This window comes from Coloeus monedula (assembly GCF_965178545.1).
Source record: "Coloeus monedula genome assembly, chromosome: 18".
Lineage (NCBI taxonomy): Eukaryota > Metazoa > Chordata > Aves > Passeriformes > Corvidae > Coloeus > Coloeus monedula.
Genome location: NC_138798.1, coordinates 9,512,934 through 9,536,248, shown reverse-complemented (window position 1 = coordinate 9,536,248; position 23,315 = coordinate 9,512,934). Strand labels below are relative to the sequence as shown.

At 38.4% G+C, this 23,315-nt stretch overlaps 1 protein-coding gene across 5 annotated transcripts in view; it reads right to left on the bottom strand.

Annotated features, from left to right (window-relative positions):
- Positions 1-23,315, bottom strand: part of CABIN1 (calcineurin binding protein 1) — a 107,549-nt gene that overhangs the window by 47,470 nt on the left and 36,764 nt on the right. For all 5 annotated transcript variants that reach the window (XM_082293684.1, XM_082293687.1, XM_082293686.1 and 2 more), the window contains 3 exons: positions 20,671-20,853; positions 18,222-18,562; positions 12,959-13,072 (listed from right to left, as the gene is read on the bottom strand). In XM_082293684.1, the coding sequence (XP_082149810.1) occupies positions 12,959-13,072; positions 18,222-18,562; positions 20,671-20,853 (638 nt within the window). The remainder of the gene's footprint in view (positions 1-12,958; positions 13,073-18,221; positions 18,563-20,670; positions 20,854-23,315) is intronic.

Sequence of the window (23,315 nt, the reverse complement as noted above, 5' to 3'; positions counted from 1 at the left end):
AAGAAGCGTAAGTGCAAATGGAAAAATGGGAGAGGAGTATGTCAAAAGGTGTCAATAGGAATAAAGGAAGCCTAAAGGAGACTTGGAACAGAAATCTGCAGTTCATTGTCTTGTTGTCTTCACCTTGCTGCCCACATACTTAAAAGACTTCAGATTCAGATTCATCTCCTGGTGGGCCTTTCATTTTGTCAGCTCCAGTCTTCTGCTGGAGACAGCTCTCAGACAGAAGTTTTCAGGAAGAAAGACACTTTTCTTTGCTTTACCTTATTGATTTGAGAACATACAGAGGCAGGATATTTTATTCTGGCTCAATTATTCACAAAAAGCAAGCACAGACTTGTCAGATTTTGAAGGGAGGAAAGTGACATATTGAGAAGACAGTGACAAAATAACCCAGAAAATAGGCCTACATGGGAATGGTTTACCTGCCTGCCCTGTCACAGTGATGCTCAGCCCAGAAAACAGTATCTGTGGCTTCTAGCAAAGATTTCAGAAAGAGAGCAATACTCACTGACTACTAATTTACATAGAGAAACCCACCCTTCTTCCTAAAATTGTTTCTCCCATACTTTGTCAGCAGGGTCACATTTACTGATTCTTCAGGATTACTAAATCCTAGGCTGAGAACTCCCCAGGCAGGAAATGTGCAGGGCAGTTAAGTCCTGTCTATATGTCTCCTCTTTTCTTTCCTAATTCAAATCCTTTTGCTTTCTAAGTGCCTGGGTGACAAGGGGCACAACTTGAAATAATAACTTTTATGGCACAGGAGTTGGTATTTCTGAATGTCAGCAAGGGCAACTGACTTTTCTGAAATTTCACATCAAGACACTGACGATCTCCAAAGCAATCAACACTGGGTTTTTTGGTAAAATTCTTCATTTGAAATTCTGTAACACAACCTAGCAATGCTGAGAATCCAAGCCCGTTTCCTGATGAAGACTTCCTCCAGCTGGAACACACTCACTGCTGTTAATTTTAAATTTCAGTCAGTTTCTAATGCTTTTATAGCTTAGTGTTCTGTTTATAAACTATATAGAACACTGCTTATTTGCTCAAGGAATTTAAATATTGAAAAGAAGTTTTTTTTAAAAAACATTTAGTAAAAGCTTAAGCTTCCAAAATATTTGTTTGAAATAAGCTTAACTTTCAGAAAATGTGTACATGGTTGCATGTTTTCTTTGAAACACTAAAAAATGCCAAGTATTGTTTTTGTTCGTCCTGAAAGTAATGTTCTCTTTAGTATAAATAATTCAGAAAAATACTTCTGCTTTCGTATTAATTGGAAAAAAAAAGACAATGAAAATACCCTGACCTGAAACCTGCTGGGAAGTAAGTAATTTTCAGTAAGACCTTTAGTACAGAGCTGTCAGTCTAAGGGCAAACAAAGCCATACGTTTTTCTTTCAAGCCTGTTGGAAAAACTACTGTGTTACAGGCATGAAAACAGCACCTTTATGTGTCATTAAATACAATTTTTAAGGATTAAGTTTATCCCATTGTCAGTATTTCAGCCTACAAAGTATTTGGAATGTGCATTTCATTTCCACACTTACATTCCCTTTATGAGTATTTTCTCTTATGCTACCAAGAAAACACCTTTGAAATCATTGCACTGCATTCACATCAGAAATCCCATCTTCATTATACAACTACACAGGCCTGCAAGCCCTACTTCTCTTTAAAATCTGATTTATGATTCTATTTAAGTTTTTTTAACACTGAATCTGCCACAAGCTGTGACACACATGGTTACAAACATAAAATATGTACTCTATATTAAGAAGATCAGCCATGATAGAAGGCAGTGTTAAAGTGTCAGAGTTTGGGATGGCTACACACGCTTCTCCATGGATGAGCTATACGGACATAAAAGCCTGGCCTATCTTTAGGTTTGTCCAGATTTTTTCCCACTGGAAATACTTCAGTCACTTCAGGATAACTGAAGTAACTGGAGCTCAGAGATTCTGAAATGCTGTAATAGCTAGTTATACTATTCATTAAGAAAAAAACAAGCAACAAACCCCAACACACACTTTTTATTAAACCCTTAGTGTAGTCTGTCAGGAGGAATAAATCAGGTATGTGTAAACAGGAATCATTTTAGCTGTTATACTGAGCTAATTAAATTATCTCAAACATCTGAATACTTAAGAAAATGCCATTATATTAATGACTCCCACTAGTTGCAGTCTACTAAGCAGGAGATCATAGTCTAAGTGCTAATACACTTTGAATATACACACAGGGAGCAGCTGAAGAGACAAAGATTTAAATAGAAAATGACCTGGTAGGAGTTTTCAGTTCTGATTTTTACTGGGTCAGCAAACCAAATAGCCAGCAAAATTCATAATTCATTCTGAGTAACTGTTAGGAAGAGCTTCAAGTGAAAAGTTTGTAGTCGCTTTTTTTTTCTGATTTTGCTTCCTCTAACCTATAGAAAAATCAAACAACTTCATAAAAGCTGAATTTGTGAAACTTTATTGACAGAAGGTGAGTAAGCAAACTGGAGGAGATGAAGTGGAGGCAACTGAAATGAACAAAGGCCATAAGCTCCTGGAAAAAAGCCATTTGTCACTTAAGCTCTTATAGAAATTCCCTTGTCAGATCAGTCGTACATCTGAGTGTTCAGAGGAGCAAGCTGAAATACTGACCACTATTGGGCTTCATTACTTTCACTCACCCACTCAATCCCATTCTGTTTTAATTCCTTTCAGGAGGCTGAGAAATTCACCTTTTCTAAGTGGTCAGCCCCTGCTGTTTCCCATAGTAGCTACCAAGCAAACTCCAAAAGTGTTCATATTATGCCAGGAAATCCTACCTCCTCCACAGGAGCCAAAGAGTCTGGAACAATATTCAACATTTTTACTCCTCTAACTTTAGGAATTTTGCCAAAAGATGGAGTACTATTACTCAGACAACTCCTGCTTCAACTGCTTATCACTCTGCACAGTGATAACTGCAGTCAGCTAGCAAACTGGTCAGCCTACACAGCAACAAATATGCTCTTACCTATCATCATCTGCCACCTTATTGTCTCTGTCTTAACCTTTTTAATTTGGCCAGTTATATCTTGCTGTAGCCATTAAGTTAAAAACATTTATCTATAAATGCTGCCTGTTTGCACAGGTACACACAGACTGGCACCATGGTGCTCTCATCCCATGTTTTTCTGGTTTCATTTTTACACTAAGGCAGTGTATATCCATGAAAAATACTTATTATCCTTTTCCAGAGAACTGAAATTCCTGGAATATTTCTCATGAAATATACTTCTTCTATAAAATAAAGTTAATTTCACCATTAATTCTCTTCTTTCCACAAGGATGAAAGTTAAAATAAATTACCATAAGTCCAGGTAAATTAAAACCATCACTGGTGCAGAATGAAATGCTCACAGGATTCCAGAAAATCAGGATGAGCTGTTTGACTGATGGAAGTGGTTTTGTGTTCCCTTACTGCCATTTGGGGTCTTTTGCCTTCAGAGTGAGACTGGTATTTTTACACAGACAAGATACAGGAATGAAAACAATCTGCCATACCTGGAATATGGAACAGACAAGTGCCATACTGAGCAAGATCAGATATAGGCTGGTATCTACCTCAAAGGCAGTCCTGGAAATATCCACAAAATTGAATATATAGAAGAGGAAACTGCCTTGGTTAACATCACAGAATCCTCTCAACATACAGCTGGTAGAAGCAGCTCATCAAAAAGCACAGCTCATCTTGGCATGATCACACAGTTTCACCTAAGAAAGAAGCATTGAAGAAAACTCCCCTGAGTATGTCTTGATTCTGGCTCTACATCCATTTCACAAATATTCCTCAGAGTGATGCCACCAGTTTTAGAACAAAAGAAGAGGGTATTTAAAGAAAACAAGGTACAACTTCACCACTTCAGACACATGCACATTATTTGCCTGTTCAACATTCTTGTGTGAATTCCACACATGGATATTAATAGGAATTCTGTGTCAAAGCTTTCAGAGAGAGACTGTAGAAATTTGTAGGAGAAAGGAAAGCTAAAGACAGCCAACTAAAGATTCAATTTTATGTCTTAGATTTTCTTCAAAGATTCCAGATTTAGTCTTTTCTGGTTTTGTTTGCTTTGTTTTGATTATGCACAGTCTACACTGATGTAACTGTTCTTACCATTTATTTCCATGGTAAAACTAGGAGAAATAATTCATAGTAAGAACCTGCAAAAACTAGTCTGGTAACTGGATAATAGACGTATAACAGACAAATAATAGAAAAACACGTATTTTAAAGACCTTTCATGGATCACCACCTTTAAAACTCTGTTCTCCTACTGTATTTAAAAATCTCAAGTTAGTTAAAAAATCCTATTTAAATTATTTTAAGAGGAAAGAACCCAATCCAAGTGTAAAAGTAACCCCATTAAGTGTCTAAAGGTAGCTCTCCCACCTGTATCTGATACACAGCTAGCAGATGGAAAAATCAAATTATGGATTTATTCATTACACATTTGTAAAAGGATACTCATCGCACAGTATTCCAGCAAGTCTCCATCTTTCAAATACTGTTCAGAGTGGGTGGAATGGTTGCTGCTAGACTTTTAAGATCCAGGTTTAAAACAAACTGCTTTATGTCCTCTAACACACTACAATCTCCATGACAATCTCTCTTCCGTAAAGCAACACCTTCATTTATTTCAAGGTTATTTGTTCCCTTGCTTACCTTTGCCTAGAAATTCATCTACTCAACAAAAGAAGAAACTTTTCCTAGGGAAACAGAATGGAAAAAAATAGCTGTTTAATATCCACTGGCACAAACGACAGTCCAAAACCCCATGCTTGTATCTCCAGGGATTTAGATTTATTGGCATCTTTACTAGCTGGGTCTTGGAAGCCTGCAAAGTTGGCCAGAAAGAACAGCGTGTATATATTGAGACAGAAAACTCTGTGAACGACAGACATTTTTCACTGATGAGTTCTGTTTTTCCAAGAGGATGGAGTGAAGAACTGTAAATAACATGTTGGGCAGAGGTTGAAAAAGTTATCTAGCTTTTTATAGGCAACTTTAAGACTTCATTGCTTACTGGGTTTCTGGTCTCAAGCCAATCACTATGAAAGCTGCACTTGCACAGTTAACTCCTTGCTTACCTTTGGTCCCAGAGTTGGTATTAAGGTTGCATAAGAAACTGAGCACACATGAGAGCAAGTGAGAGAGAATGAGAGAACAAACTCCTCTGTACCTACTAAAAACATTCTTTAAACTGTTAGAAAATCAGTGGACAGGGGATGTATGAGTAGAAGTACATTAACTTTACAAATGGAAAAACAAAGGGCAAAGATGGAAAATGGCTTGTTACTGACAAAAGAACAATTATCAAGGGTAAAGTCAGAAAAAAAATCATTTAACTCTGACTGTACGGACAACTTGTATCACACTTTCCTGCTTCCCCTTTCCCCAGTGGAGGTCATTTACCATGTTAGACAAGAAAAACAACGGACGTTAATATGATTACTTGACTAAAATATGATTTTTGAAAAGCCACCTTTTTCCACATAGAAACAGTCTGCCTATTTCAAACACAAAAACCTCAGTAAATTCAATAGAGTCAGAGTCACTAATCTCTCATACATTCAGTTTCATTAAATTGACTTTCAGTCATGGTTTGAGAAAAGGGCTAGGCTATCACTTTATTATGGATTTTAATGAATCAACTTGTCCAAAATTTAAGTGTTCATTAAAAAAACAAAAAAAAAAACCCACCCCAGTTTCTAGATTTGATGCAAAAATAACCTTGTAAATAAGAACTATATTTAACCAATGAAAATATGCTTTCCTGAATCTGCAGGCAGGTAAGACAATTATTTTTTTCAGTAGGAGTTCCTCTATTCTGTGGCTCAAGGAACATTCAATGATGGGTGCTGGAAGCATCATACCTGTAACATTATTTTGCTCTGCAGAAGATACAGTGAAGGAAAATGGAGAAAATTAGCAAAGGCCAAAAAGGAAGAAAAACAAGAGGATGGGAAAACACTAATTTGTTTTCATTTTTCAGTCTTCCAAACTTTAGCTTGTACAGTAACCATAAAATATCTGCCATTTATACAGCTGACTGTATTTACAAATTAAGGCATATGATCATACAATCATTTGGCTCAGAAGGGACTCCTGGAGGGTTTTTCATTTATTCCTCAGCAGTTTTCCACACAAATATGCGTGGAAACACCAGAAATGTTTCCTCACACAGATGAAGAACAATAGCTTTATAATGCCATTATTTGGGAACGTAGGAAAAGCTATGAAATCCTTGTTAAAATTCCTGGGGCAGCAGCCAGGCAGGCAGTGTGTCAGCTCCAGCCCAACTCCGAGGCAGAGCAGCAAGGTCTCTTATCTCTGCCTAAGGAGAGCCTCGGCTCCCCCAAGCCCCTCTGCAGCAGAGGCTCCCCACAGCAGGTGCCTCCTGAGCACAGCCCAGCACTGCTGACACCACCAGTTCTGAACTGTCACATCATCTCCCAGAGTAGCTTGCTCTTCCCTAGCACAAGGAGAAAATATGTAGCAGAAACATGTCTTTTACTGGAGAGCTGGCAGGAGGATCTGCATTACTGAACAGCCCTTTCACAAAGCAGAGCACTCGCTCGTGCTGGGCCTATTCCTGCCCAGGGAAAACACTGACATTTCATGGCTGTAATATGGCCATTTCCTGAAGAGATTAAAGACAATTCTATCCTCTAAAGTAGGTAGGGATTTAACCATCTCCTAACCAGATGTCCCTATCTACCTAAAATAAGCACAGAAAAGAAAAATAAGTAGTAGGAAAAAAAAATTAGACTATTATTATATGTTGTCATTATGGGATCATTACTATTTTGTTTAGTGAAACTACACAGTGTTAATGGTGGAGGTCACCTTTTCTAGACACTTTTTTTTGCATATTATATGGTACTAAGTCTAATAACTCTCTTCAAGCATTATCTAGTCACTGAAATCAAAGTGTTGGGGTTTTTTATAATGATTCCTTTATGGTTTCTGTTCCCTTGAGGTTGCCTAAAAATGGCATCCAAAACACTCAGAAGCAAGAATGGCAAAACTGAGTAACTAAACCCTTCTGCTTCTGGGATACGACTTGTGATTTCTTTTTTTTTTGTTTTTTAATTTGAGTTGGCAACCCCTCATACTCATTTTCACAAAAGGTGTTAGAAGCACTAAAAAGACCAACATTTTTTTCAGAACCAATCCTGATCAAACTAAAACATAACCATTAATTTTCTTAGAGCCCCCCCATTAAACTCCAACTCTCACCATGCTGAGGGCACAATCTCAACTCAATGGATGCACAGTAAGTTTCATCAAGTTTCTTCCATTTTCCCCCAGTCTGATTTAAATGGCAGTAGTTTGGTCAGAAGGCTCATGTTCCACATAGCAGATGTCTAGGAGCTGGAAGCACATTTGCCAACCAAAAAGAGACACATCAACTATGAGCAGGAGGAGAGTAACTCAGATCTCTCACCAGCCAAGGACAGGAAGGAAAGCAGAGTGGTAAGATTTCTACAAAAGTGGCTTTAGTCTGCTGTTGCCTCCAGTTCCAAGTTTTTCAAGTACATGGCAGGAAACACTGAACCTTAGCTTTCAGTCAGGTTGTCTCAAGCAACCTTGAAGAGCTGCCCCTTGGCATTGCATGCTGTTTGGGGGTTCTTCAAGCCAATATTAGTAGCAAACTCAGACTGGGCAGAACACACGTCTAAAATAGGTTCAGAGCACGGCTAAAGGATTTCCCTCTTCCCTTGGATGATACATAGCCAGTTACCTCTAACAGAGACATTAAATTCTGTAACTAATCTTTCATTTTAATCAAAGTCATGAGAATCCTTAATGCTGAGGTTACACTTCAGGAAATGGGAGAGAAACAAATGACGGCTGTATTGGATCAAAAGAAAATCCCACATATTCACTCAATGTCATATTTTTGACAGTGACCAGTAATGTATGTACAAAAAACAACTGAGGCATAAAATGAAATTTCCTTGATAGAACAGCCCAGCTTCCAGGAGAGCTGAGGCATGTTGCCTTTTTGTCCTCTACATTGGGGACTTCATAAGAGCCTTCTTTTCTACATCTTGAATTCACCTGTACAGCTCTGGTCACACAGAATCCCAAAACTGCACCCTGCTCTCCTTTTCAGAATTAGCTTTCCTCTTAAGACAGACAGATGTAACTCTCAGCCTGGAACACAGCTAAGGAAAGAACCTGCTACACAGAGAGTACCAGAGAAAGCTCCCACTGGTTAACACCATGATGTATAATAAGAACTACCTTTAGAAACTTGCAGCACCAAATTTAGACTTCAACTACTTAAGCGTCCAGAACTTGCCCTTCTGCTCAGCAGTCTCCTGCCAGTGCTCAGTCACACTTGGCACAAACAAAGGCAAAATAAAGGAAATCACTGCTGTCTTCAGCTTCAGGCTCTCAGTGGATGCCCCCACCTTAATTTGACCCTGCTTGCTCAGACCGCAGAATGAAGGGCTTTACACATACAGAAGAGAATTAACACACTGCATTGCTTTTGGAATTAAAAATAAAACAATTATCCATAACAGTTTGCAGCAAGACTTCAAGCACATCAACATCTACATTGTAGTATATAGGGTGCATGCACAGCTTTTGTCTGTGGGGAACAGTTACCAAAGATGGACATCAAGATCTTTATTACAACAGATTATTATTACCACAGATGATGTGCCAGGAAAATACAAATAGAGTATATTAAACCATATGGAGAATTTGCTGGTATGTGGAGCTAAACCACCAAAATGCTTCTTCCACAATCCCTACCCACCCACAGCCTGATGAATGCCCATCATCTGTGCACAAAGTTTAACTTTGTTTTATTAATAGAAGCATGAAATCTGGATATATAAGAAAGTGCCCTACTATATAAAGCAATATATTGGGATTTTTTTCTCCTGCTGAAATAATTTCTAATTTAGTTACTATAGAAACAATCCTGCAGCCATCCTCAAAAAAAAAAATCTCTGTATATATCTACACTCACACTGAGAAAAAGAAGAGGAGAAAAGCTGGAGTGTACCTGGACATGCAAGAGAGAAATGGCCAAACAAAACAGATTTGACAGTAGTTTATAGGAACACAGCTAAAACTCCTGAAAATCCAACAGCAATATTCATTCATATGATCATCATCACTAACAAAGCCATGGACATGCAAAAACCTCTGCTTGTAGAAAATCAGGGCCTTTCTTTTCTGCTTGGGAAACAATGCAGTAACACTATTTTTTCTCAGAACTGAAAAAGGGAAGTTCTGAGCATCCTGACATTATTCTAGTACGTCAAATGAGAAGAAATCAGAGCTAACTGAAAATGCCCTTTTTGCTCATTTAAGTCGCATATGAGTGACAGCTAACAAATTATACAACAGCCCGTGACACACAGATCCAGACCAGCAGTTCTGCAGTAAAATTTAACAAGAGACAGCTTTACCCAGGTTTATTTCTTTTCATAGCTGTCATAAACATTTCATAAATAATTCTACTAGGAGTATGCATGATTTATAAAATGTCTGGGAGGAGCTGCTAGCTTTCCCTCTTGTACTCTGTTGTTTGTACTTGTAAAATTGAGTCAGCTGTAATTTCAACAACCCTAAATCTTCTATACAAGAGATTAAAAACACCAGTGCTACTTGCTCCAGAAGAAAAAGGTATTCCAGTAGTAAAGTATCTACAGAAAACCACTGAGACATTCATTTAACTCTTTTGTATCATGACGGCTGAAGAGTTCTCAAAATAAAACCAAATGCATTTCATGGAAGCAAATAAACACTTTAAGTGAAAGGTTTCTGTTGGAAATAGCCCTGGGGAACAAAAAAATGATTAGAAAATCGTAAGGTTGGCCATTTAATTTCTAAGATTAGATGAGACTACTTTTGTAGAGTGCTAGAATTTGTGTTTTATCACCCGACTCTGTATGTGAAGACAGGAGCTGGGACAGTGGGCTGCACCACCATCTGTACAGGGGATGACACACCAGAATGTGCTCTGAGCACTGACCCAGATGGTGCAGCTCAGTCGATTCCTCACTGCCTGGCCGGGAGCTTTGCATGAGAACAGAATAGTTGTGGTTTAACCCAGGCAAGGTCAAGGCAGAGCTCAGAGGTTGTTTTCCAAGTTGTTCACAGATTTAGGTTTGTCCAATTCTGGAATGTCAGCTGACACCACTGGCTTTTTGTCATGGGCACTTGTAGCCCTTTCCCTCTCAGATCTGGATTTTCTCACTGTGCTATGTCTGTGTCATCTGTTCTGGATTAATGCCACATGCTTCACACAATGTTACTTGAAGAGGATTTTGAAAATATAACTGGGTAGAAAATGAGACCACCAAAACATTTTATCATGCTAAACTTGTGCCTGTTACCAGGAAGACTAACCTACATGCATGCAGGAAGAAGTCAAGATGTCCCCACAACTGAGACACTGGAGTTCATCCCCAAACCAAAACTTCTAAAGCCTGGAGACAGTGGTCTGCATGGAGGACTCCAGACTAACACTACCTTTGTATGTTGACAGACCCAAGTTCAAAATGAGAATATCATTTACAAATACCTTCTGCCTTTTCTAACAGCATTCCCAATATATTGCACAGGGCCAGCATATGAAGGTTGTCTTTTCTTTTCTCTCAAAGCGTATCTAATTTCTGATTAAAGAAATCAATTATGGGAATTGTGTTTTTGTTGATTTACAAAATAGTACTATTATACTGCTGTCTAGTATCTATATTAGGACTTTTCATCCTTCAGAGTTTAAAAATATCAGTATGCAGAATAAGAAATAATTACGTTCTGAAATAATGCTAGAAAATTCCACCTAGGAATATAGTGGAATTTCTTTAAATTAAATTAGCTAGCATTAGCACTCAAAACCTAGACACAATTTAGGTCAACCATTGATCTCTCTTAATGTGGTAATTCACATTTTCAAGTAGAAACACTCCCTTATACACACCTCTCAGTTCCCTACTGCTCATCTTCCTCACACATTAAAACAGAATACTTTTGACACTTAACCCTGCAGTGATGAACAAGTCAGCCTTGGTCATGCAAAGTTCACACTTGGCTTGAAGCATGTTGAATAATTCCATTAATTTCTACAAGAATACTTGTGCTATGTGAATCTGAGTCGAAGCATCCACCAGTTTGAAGAGCTAATCACAGCAGGATTTTTGTAGGGAAAACTGACAGACAGTGCAGGGAAATAACCAGCACAAAGCCACCAATTGTAGCCATCAATCAGGTCACAACTGTTTAGTCTACCCTATCAGGCTGTGCCCTGGTTTCAGCTGGGATAGAGTTAATTCTGTTCCTAGTAGCTGGTACAGTTCTGTGTTTTGGATTCAGTGTGAGAATAATGTTGATAACACACTGATGTTGTAGTTGTTGCTAAGCAGTGCTTTCTCTAAATCAGCTTCCCAGGCTCTGCCAGTGAGGAAGTGCACAAGAAGCTGGGAGTGAGCATGGCCAGGAAAGCTGACTCGAACTGGCCAGAGGGTAGAATAGAGGTATGTATATAAACCAGTATAGAAACTGGGGGGGAGCTGGCTGGAAGGAGCTGGTTGCTGCTGAGGAACTGGTACATCAGTCAGCAGGTATTGAGCAGCTGTATTGTGCATCACTCGTTTTTCTGGGGTTTACTCCTCTCTATTTGTTATCTCCCTTTTCGTTACTATTATGAGAATATTTTACTTTATTTCAGTTTTTTAACTTATCTTAGCCCATGGGCTTTACCTTTTTTCTGATTCTCCTCCCCATCCCATGGGGGGTGCATGGTATTTAGTTGCTGGCTGACAGTACTTGTTAATCAAAACTTCTCACCAGAAAGATGTAATGATATAGAAACCCTTTTTGCAGACTGATCCATGACTCCACTTTGAACCATTGTCAGTATTCCTTAGTTGCTTAACCCGTGTGAGGGATTATAATCAGAGAAAAGCATTTACCTTGTACTCAACAGAGGTTTGCAGAGGTGCTAATTAACACAAAACACAGCAAAAATGAAGACAGATGTTAAAAGATATAAAACTGAAATAAATTTCACTATTACAATGTTAAAACAGAAGCACTGGATGGGAAAGCAGAGACACAAAATCTTGTCACTGCCATCACAGGCAACCACATAACAGATATGGACTGTATTCAGCCCAGAATGACAAGCAGAGCGTCTCCAGGCTCTCACCACGCACTGCAAACCAGAATTGCCAAAGAACCCTATCACAAAAGAACAAAAGGCACAAAACCCTGGAACATACCACAGAAAAGCCAAAGATACCAAAGACAACAGCAGTGGGTAAGTAGCAATCACAGCAGGGAGTTTGATAGATGAACGCCTATGTAAGTCTCAGAAGTATTGTGTGTCCCATGTCAGTGAGAGGCACAGACACCCCTGTGGCAGGTATCACAGACACAAGGACAGTCTCTGTGACAGTGCTACTGCCTCACTGTGGGACTTGGAGATACTCTTTCTGCTGAGCCATGCTACAGAGAGGAGAGCACAAGAAAACTCATTCCAACTAATTTCTTAGAGCAAATAGCACTATTTTTCCATCGTGAGAAGTGCAGGTTGAGTTGAGAAACAATAAGCAAGAGGATAATTAAAGGAACAAAATTAGAATTTTTAAAGAGGGCTCAGCCATCAAGTATATGGTAAAGGATGCATAACTGAAAAATGTTGGTGCTTCTCTCCCCCATGGTTCCAAGCTCATCAGAAATAATCCTTCTACTGTGGTTCCCTTCAAGAGAGAGATATTCACCCAGTAAATATCCCTGTAATTCTCCTTTCCTTTAGCTGCTCATGGCTTGTTTAACATGCCTGTGTGGAATTTCACATCCCCAACCCCTTGCAAACCTTTCGAATGAGAAACAGGTGTTCCAGGGATGGCTGAGAAAGCGCACTGTGTTTATCAGCTGTGTAAACTTACGTTGAAGAAATTCGTCTTGTTCCTCTCACAGAAGAGGCCCTGTGCAGGCATGTGCTTCAGCTGCTGCCAGGGCACCCCGCTGCCCAGAAGCACGTCCCGGGCCCACTGCAGGTTCTGTGGACAAGAAAGGGCAGGTGAGTTGCAGGCAGGGGATGGAAATGCCACCACAAGTGTAAAACAAAGCACACATTTATTTATTAACCTGCAGTGGCTTTTCTCATTTTCCATGTAGTTGCTGTTCCAACAGTATTTGTTCTCCCCACACACTCACTGGAGCACCCCCAGCTCTTCCCTCAGGCCAGTTACCTGCAGGGAATACCTCCCAGAGCTGAGGCCTCGACCCTCAGGCTTAAACTGCAGCCTTCTTTTAGTGAGGTGGTGAATGCAGACCTTTTACCCATACCCAGCCATTGCCCTCCATGTAAATTCACTCAACCTCCCTGGAAATTCCATGACTGTCATCAAACTCGGTTAATAGTGCTCAGTGAATTAACAAGAAAGTATCCGTAGGGGACTAAATGATAGATGGCAACCAAAAATTGATAAAAGCACTATCACTCTAAGAGTTCCATGCATGAACTTCTCTTGTGTAGCTGAGAACTAGGGACAGCTGTTGGCTCCAGGGAGAATGTTACCAACAGATGGGACAATTATTAATTGTAAGATTTCACCGATGGAAGCTGTGCTTTACTTCATTTTTTACTTCAGGGTTTGAAAGTGGCATTTGAGTCGCATTTGACCAGCTTTTGTACAGACAACTTCACAAGACAGGACATGAAAGAAAGAGGAAGATGTTTGGTTCACAGAGACAAATGAGAATGTTGGACTCTAGCTTGTGTTCTGTGGACTGGAAATACACTTCTGTGAGTCATAAATGTGATTAAATCACGTCCATGAAAGAAGCGTATTCCAGCTGTGATATCCTTTTTTTGTGTGTGTGTGTTGGGATTATTAGAAAAATTCTTATCCTGTGTTCCAGATTATTTTTGTTTATGAGACTCTGGTGAAACAGTAAAAGCTCTGCTCAATCATCAGTGGCTTTGTCCTAATGACAGTAATCATGCAGAAATCTCCAATGTCTTACCAGAACTGGAGCATCCCCTCTGGCAAAATGCTGATTATGGATTCATGTGCAAGGGAGCTGAACACTGGCAATGCTAACCAGACATTTACGGGTGTCAAAAGCCCTTCATTCAAAGAGCTCCTATAGGTACTTACACAGGACCTTCATGATTATAGTGTAGCATTAAGCAAATGGATTTGGATAGCTTTCTTTTGGTATGGAACAAATACATGCTCACTCATAAACATCACAAGGTACTTTCTGGCTGGTCACAGGAATCAGTAAATTTAATTATTACCATTGAGTGTCAAATTTAATTAAGACTGAAGAAAGCAAAGTATGTAAACTCAGCTGCATACTAACTTTTTTCTACATAACTTCTTTTGTAGTATGTATTTCTCTAATCCTGTTAACCCTAAAAAATACTTGGAAATACATACAGAAGAAAATACAACACAAGAGAACTTACAAAAATCTGGTCTTCCATGAAAGTCATCTTGTTTTGAATAAAATCAAAACTCAACAAAAATAAGCCTATTCTAACATCCAAGATCCAGGCACATAAAATGCTTTATTTTATGGTAATCATAGTCATCAGAAATGTAAATTAATTCCAAGTGTGAAAATGAAGTAAAACTCGCCTAATGTGTGGTAATCTGAATCTTACAGTTAAAACTATCACATAAAAATTCAAGGAAAACAAAACACTTAAGAAAGTTATCATTCTACCACAAAGCTTAAATCTAAAATCCCAGTCTAATGAAATGTTAGCTATGGATGTATTCCCGAATCCAAGTTTTACAAGGGAAAGGTTAAGAGATCACTAATTGTAGCGTCATGCTCTGGTGCTGGGATGTGCTGTGCACATTACACTGACCATCCACAGGCATGTGTTTGGTACACATAATTCACAGGCTTTTATTGACCAAGATGATGGCAGCAACCCAGCTAGGAGGAGAAAAGATCATTCAGACAAATGGGGCAATTACACGGTAACTTCACACAATCAAAAATAATAGGAATAAAAGACATAGTTACAGATTTTCCACTACCCTTCTCCTTAAATCAGCATGATCGCTTACTCCCAGTAAATACGCCTGAGCAGGTCTCAACTCATTAGATTTCACAGAGTCTGCTCTGCTTGATTTTCAGCTGATGAAGTTATTAGGAGTAGGTGAAGGGATCCAGGACATAGCAAAAAGGATTTATTCTTCTTGGCGCACTGCTTGCCAGTCTGAAATGCTGGATTTGGCTGTCTGACTCAGGGCAATTATGAAATACTCTTTCCAGTTCAGCTGTTGCCTCCCACATCTTTATCACCCCAAGATTCAAAGACAAGATGACTGACAGGGTACAGTAACTTGCAAAGAAGCTGAAGTAGAAAATGAAAATCTCCTAGGGTCAACCAAGTAGAACTCTGAGTCACCTGGGATGGATACCCCTTAACTCAGAAGCACCTTTACCTAAATTGGAAACTCCACAAAGTGTTTCTGAGAGGTGAACAAAACACTCCAGTATATTTTAATCCTTCCCTCTGCTTTCATTTACAGTCCATTAGAAGGCTTTGTCTCAAAAACCTCCTCCTACTCCTGCATCAAATAAAAGCAAAATAAAAAGACTACTGATTTGAAGGGTGGCCTTTTACATGAACTGTTATTACCAAACTGTTTCTACTTGGTTACATCTATTATGCTTACAGATTGATTGTATCTAAGTATATATTAAGCCTACATACATATAATCTTGTAATTTTTACATGCATGTATTATGCCTAGTTTGACTAACTTGTCATGTCACTGACCTTACGTCACACCTAACATTAATATCCCCATTAAGGGCTCTGCTAATAACAGACATAATAGAACATACAAACTTAAAAACTCACACGAACAGTATTCGTGAGCAGATTCTTCCAGGATTTACAGAGCACTTTTTATTTTGAGATTAAAAAAGGCATGTAAGTAAGCATTTTTATTTCCTGACAACCTGCTGGTTACAGATTATCAGACCAGTTCCACATTCTGATACATAAGGACCAGAAGGAAATACTTTTCACAAAGTTACACTGACAAACGGTATCTTGCCAAGTCCTAACTTCTCCTTCCAAACTGTGCCAACATTCATTTTGGAGATAAAAATCACAAAGGATGAAGACTTTACTCCAAGAAAATGTTAATGGGAAACTAAAACTACTGCCCAAACTGGCAGTGAAGTAACTTCTTAAAATTCATCCTTACTTCCCTGCACGTTTACTCTAACTAAAACCAGCTACGTATAAATTTGCTCTGATAACAGACTAAAACAAAGAAAAACAGACTCCAAATATTAAGCTGGATTTTGCAGGGGAAAAAAAACCCAACAGAACACGTAGCCAAACAAAATGTTCAGAATTTGGAAAGATGTTTAAAAAACTCATCAATTTGAGTTGATAGTTGCTCAACAACTATCTTCGCTTATCTCACAACAGCAAAACCAGGAAAACTGTAAAATGGGAGAAAACAGATTGCACATGGAAAACTTGTTTTTCTGTGCACTATGGAGACCTGCCAATCCTCTCCTTCTCCCAGCCAACCATGAATTTTGGCCATCAGTCTAAATTCTTCATGCAAATTCCTGGCGTTGGTATATAAATGCTGAATTTTCCAAGATGGTTATATGCATTTAAACATTGATTTCAGTTTTCTAAAATTTACCACTCTGCCCCCCAACAACACAACCTGATGTAATTTATCTCATTTTTTAAATCAGGCTTATCACGAGTATATGTAAGCATAATCCTTACTCCAGTTACTGCTGAAAATGCATAGATCCATTTTGTGTTTTAAGTTCATGCAGGAGTGTAACTTCCACTAAAGACATAGCAATATGCCATTAAAACACAGACGTTTGACACTGCTCTACAAAAGAACCTGAATGAGTCAATAAAGAAAGAAAACGTAAACCCCATGTGAAAATATGTAGTATACATACATCAATAAGAAGATTTTTTCAAGTGGCTGTTCATTACACACAGAAATAATAAAAAAGGACAGTAAAACCCAAAAATGCTCGTTGAAGCCAGCCTGGTAACTGCTAGGCTCAACCAGGCAGGATTCAGTTTTTCTGAGTTCCAAGAGGAAACAGATTTAGACAACAATGTGTATTTCACATAGAAATCCATCACTGAGTTGATATTTATATAAGGAGAGAGATATGAAAAGTAAAAGAGAAAGCTTCATCAGGGAAAAATAATAGAAGAAAATATTTTGCAAGTAGTTCCTCAGGCAAGGGCATGCTATTTGAACCAATAAATTGAAAACAGGCAGCTTTTTTTGTTGAATGTTGATACAAAATCTTGTCAGCAACAGTAATGACAGATTGCAGAAATCTATGGCTCCTATTCATTATTAGCTCCATGGAAAAATTAACAACTGTTACATACAAACAGTGTAAGAATGTTTTCAAAACAAGCTCTCTATAGAAAAGGGTAATATTTCTCTGGATAATCACCGTACAGACAAATGGAATATTCATCACCTTCCAGTAGGTTGGTAAGACATGCTTGTGTTCACTTTGCAGTGACACTGGTGATGTGTTTTCTACCACGAGGCCAGGGGTACAATTTGTGTTCCTTCCCTATTGTTCAAATAAGCTTCAGTACTGGTGGGGAAGAAAATTCAGGAAGCCATGCAGAGCCGCATATGACCAAATACAAGACTTCAAAATATAAAATCTGGGAATTTGAACCTTAATTATGACAATTAGTAAAATAATGCTGATAATTTCAATGTACTACTCCTACACATTTTACTAACAAAGACCCAGGATACCCAGAAAGTTTGTCTGTGTCACATGCTGTGTTTACACAATACTGATTAATTTCTGCTTCCAAGTCACTTTTCAGTCCACTTACCCAGTAAAATAAATAATTGCTGTCACTTTTATGAGAACATCTTAATTTATGTGACATATCTAAAATGTAATTCTCTGCTGAATGACAGAAAATTACTTTGTTCAGTAATAAAAGAAGAAATTTTCTCCTTAACTGACCTCACACACAAGTCAGGCAATCTAGGAGCTGAAGACTTCCCAAAGTGTAGTTTCATTCCAAACTGCATTGAACAAGCTTATCTGCTGTATTTTAACACTGAGACTTCTGAACTAGTCCCAGCTTGTTTGCTTGGGCAGTGAACGCGGCTGCTGTGGCAGCTCAGTGCTCACCTTGTGAGTTTTGCTGTAGGTGTACAGGTAGGCCAGTCTGTAGAGGCTCTTGTAGTGCTGGGGGAAGCGGCTGAGGCACAGGCAGAAGGAGGAAATGCACTGCTCCGTCAGGAACTTGCGCTGCTCCTCCAGGTCTGCAGGGAGACCGTGAGGAAATTCAGATGCATCATCTCCACAAGGGTCAGCTTTCTTTTTGCAGTCCCACTGTGAGGGTGGGGGAATGGCAGCTTTGAGGGGATTGCCAGAAGCAGACTGAGGATCCACCACCAGTTTTTGGCCAGTAGGCTCAGCAGGATTGTAAGATTCTGAGCTCTCCAGCAGCTCTTCTGACTTTCCTGAAGCTGGAACAGTTGAGAAAAGTGACAACGAAAAGTGACAGTGAAATTGCCATTTCCAAATGGTAAATGACATATAGAAAATGACAAAAATTAAATATGACAAAAGGTAATCCTTTTCTTCATTAAAGCATAGGCAGAAATAGTGAAAAAAAAATTATGACTATTTGTGATGTTCATTGAATAAATAATCTGCAACTCATTGACAGAGCCATACAGTGATACCTCCATTGTCTTCATCTGGGTTTTATCCTGAGCAATAGTATGAATTCAGCACACCTTACACAATGCAGGATTTTACCTGTTCTTGGAAGACTGAGGAGGAGGAGAAAAAAAAGCCAAAAAATAAAAGAGTAAATTAAGTAAAATTTTTTTGCAAAGAAAAGAAGAAAGAACAGAAAATTAAAGCTACCTTCTCAAGGGAAATGTATTATTCTTAATAGTCTGCCTAGAAGAACACAATTCCAGAACACAATATGGGCTTGGACAGAATAATCAGCAGTGGCTCACCTGGTCTTCTGCATAATGTAGGACCTACAGTTCCATGTAAATATTTTTGTGAATAACTTGCTAATTTATAATTCAATTGACCCATCTTTTGTTGAAGGATACCAAATCTTACTTCAGAAAACATGTGTTACAGTGGGAGCTTCCATATTTCCTGCCAGCTAATCATTATTGCTGGAAACACACATGCTACATGCAGATTAATTTCTTTAACTTTGATTTTTAGTCATGGAAGTTTACAATGTCTTTGTCTTTGCTAGGATAAAGAGCCTCTTACATTAGATCTTATCTCTCAGCAGAAGAGTGTAGAGATACACTAAAGTGTACTTCATTCTCAAGTATAAAGCTACTCCACAACTTTTTCTATAATAAGGCTGAACTTTTGAACAAACACGCTTTACAAAACTCACATTTTTCAAAATTTGCTTGCCTCATGTCTGTATCCATTTTAATTTCACTGTACAGGTAGCTTTATGGAAAACAACATCTGTTCTAATAAACAGCAGTAAATTAAGAATGCATTTGATGTTTTTTCTGACAGATAAATTATGACAATAACACAACCCACTGCAAGCCTGAAAAAGAGCCATGTTTTTAGTCTATTAGCCAAAAGACTACTGGATTTAGTGATTATGGAAGTACTATTTTACAAAACTAGGAACTGGCATCTACTGCAGCACGTTAATGCAAACACCACCACAGGCTTCTCTAGATTAGGCAAGACTGAAGTAAAATATTTTTAAAAACAAGAAACCAAGGTAATCAGAGTCTGCAAACAAAAAGATGACTGCTTGGCACTTGTTCCTAGTGAGATCAGGGAAGTGATTCAGGACTATCCATATAGCATGGTTTCTATATCTCTGAAATAGGGAAAGTGTGAACTAGCAAAAAAGATTTAGCATCCCACAAAAAGCCACAGTCTGGAAAGGTGGACAAAATTTAGACACTGGTTTTGTTTGTCTTTCCCTGTTGAAGTCCTGTCTTTTTATCTACTGCCACATCCAACTGTACAAACATCAGACAAAGGGAAATTCCAGCTAATGGATTTTGAAACAATTTTTCCAGTGGAATACAGAACACTTAGTACTATTATATACGGAAAAATCTGGTAGAAAGCAATTCTAGTTCTCCAGTGGAATGAAGTATACAATGGAATAAAGCATCTAATTCTACTGCTTCTGCTCTTCTCTGTAATGAATATTAAGCTGCTACTGGGACAGCACAAAAAGGACATCTATTCCTGGGAAAAGTAAAAAAGTTTTGTTTGAGACTATATTCAAATAACTACTCCTTAAATTATTTAGAGATTTGAAACACTGAAGAAAAAGCAAATAATTGCCTAAAAGAGGCAAGTCAGTCCAAGGGACACCACAGACAGCAGTTTATCTTTGTTCTTTTCTTTATAAGATTTAACAGATAGAACAAATTGGGTTGGTGGCCACATAAGTGAGGCACAGTTCCAAATTTAAGCTACACACATACAGGCAGCAAAGATACCTAGTTAAAATTCTTAGTCACATTGCAGCATATTTCAGTGCATCTGCAAGCCAGGAGAAACATTTTAATGAGACTATTCCAGCTGACATTATCTATTAAATCAGGCATACCCTTTTCCTCTGTAGATCCCAGGGTGTCTTTGCTGAGCATCAGTGGATCAGCACAGGTAGTAGAAATTCTCTTCTCTGTGTAAGTCTTCTTCAGGCTGTCTTGAGAACTGGCAGGCTCATTAAACATATCCTGTGTGGAACTGGAGTCAGACAGCACTGCTCCAGTGCTATCCTGACTCCGCTCTGCAAAAGAAATAAAGAAGGAATGCACCACTTCATACTCTTCAAGCTGTTACTCTTGGTAACAGCCACACAAAACTGCAGCCACTCTGCAAACTCTTACAACTGCAATATAGGATCCCTAACCACCACCAAGAAAAGGTATTTAATTCTCACCACATTTCTTCCTAGAATATAATCCTGGAACTTGATTCAAAAGCAATAAAGCTCAACTTTCAAAAGCAGTCAGACTGAGGACACAATATTTCAGCTTGTATGGCCCTGTAAAATTTCCCAGGTTTACTGTACCATTTGCCTTGAAAAGCACCCAGTATAATTATGAACCTGACACAAGCAAAGTTCAATTGACAAGAAAAAAACATGAAGAACAATACTGGTAAAAATTACTCAAAAAGGAAAGAAAAATCAGTACAATTAGAGGGCAAAGACTTAACAGGAATGATCTCTGATGCCAACTCTCCTGCAGGTGTAAGATGCTATTCAACAAACATTCTGAAAGGTGATTTGATATGGCAAATAAACAACACACCAAAGAACTAGGCCTAACACAGACAGGAAAACTGGACTTCAAGGCAGTAGACAGAAGAATAGGAGAAGTGACTTTACCTTGACAGAGTGAAGCAGTGGCTGCTGACTACAGTACAGTCACAACTAAGTTGTTAATCTGCTCAGGAACGGGCATCATGATTTTATCATGGGGGATAAAACACACCTCAGAACAGGCAAGTGAAAACCTCCCACTCATGTCTGAAACCTGCCTGATATAACCCAAGTTCTTTTACATCAAGGGTTATCAGAGGCAACCCTGCATGACTAAAGAACACAGCTTAGTCTCTCTGACAGAAAGAGGCCTGCACATTCCCACTGAGATGGGAAACTGGCATTTTTCCATAATATTGTGCCAACACAATTCAGTGTTCAATATAAAATTCCAATACAGGCAATTCCCTTTAAATCTGGAGTCCACAAGAATTATTTCAAATTTCTTCTTAAGATACTGATACTTGATTCTGTGATCTAGTTAAAGATGTCCCTCCTCATTGCAGGGGTGTGGGACTAGATGATCTTTAAAGGTCTGTTCCAACCCAAACCATTCTATGATTCCATACAGAAATGGCATAACCAGAAGGGGGTTACATCCATTGTCTAGGTAGTTCCACTGCACCCCAATTCATTAATTTTACTGATAAGATCAAGAAAGAAAATTAACAAAGCAAAAGTCCTTGCTTTGAGATGAGTGGATAATTTAATTAAATTTCTTTTGTTCCATCTGAATTGCACTTGTTCAGGAGAGAGCTACGGGCCTCCTATGAATTTATTTTATCAAGATAAATCCCTCTGCAAACCTTCAGCTTGCAGATCAGGTTCTGCTTATTAGGATTCCAATGAATTTAAACCAAATTTGATGCACTCCGTAGGCTTTTCACTACCACACAAAGAAAACCTTCCCCTTCAGTGAACAGATCTTAATAAAACTGTATCTTGAAAAAGAATGGGGGGAACAGTATTTGCTTCCTAATTGGAAGCTATACAGTCGGTTAATGATGACAAGTTTTATACAGAAAGAATATAATTATAAAGAATTGGAAGAGAAGGATTCTGAAGAGAGGTCAGTCAAGCTTTAAATGACTCATTTATAAAGCTTTAATAACTTTCTGTGGTACAAATCGATACTATTGAACTCCCAGTTGACATCAGGAAAACCATTTACAGTAGCTCCCTTGATATTTTTTTAAAAGAAGTTTCTGTATCTGTGGCAAAAAGGCTGAGTTACTCATCTACGGAAAAAAAAAATTGCAAATTTCCAGATGTTGCCACAAGCCTGCAGGTCAGTTCTGATGTGTGGGTTATGACAGATGAAGCATTAGAATGTAAATCAAGAAGTGCCAGACCAATATGCGAGGGTGAGATCAGATCACTAGGAAATTACAATAAATTTCATCATGCAAAGATAGACAATGATTCAACACATTAAATTTCAAATGTATACACGAGCTTTTCCTTATGGGAACAAAAGTAAATACCTCCTTACAATTAGCTAACTATTTCAATTTGAAATTTCTGCTTAAATGAGTGTGGGTCTAGGTAGGGATGTTCATTCCCCTATTCTTTCAATACATTAACTATATTAAAAAAATAATGATATTAACATTGGGCTCCTTAATCACTAAAAACCAGAGGAAGATGACTATTGAGACAACTTTCTATTATATTAGATATTCCTTGAATGCAGCAGATGCGTTCAAACTAAGTGAGCCAGATGGAAAACCCTGGAGTACTCCAGAAATTAGCAGCAGCCACCAGTTATTAGTATTAATTTCTCAGAAATCACAGAGGATGGGTATAGACCCAGGGAATGTAAAACAAAGCATAGTACTCATCTTTACAAAGGATGAAAAGTCAAAGCTGTGAGCCAGCCAGCCTTCATTTTCCACAGAATTATTTGAGCATAAATAAATAAATCC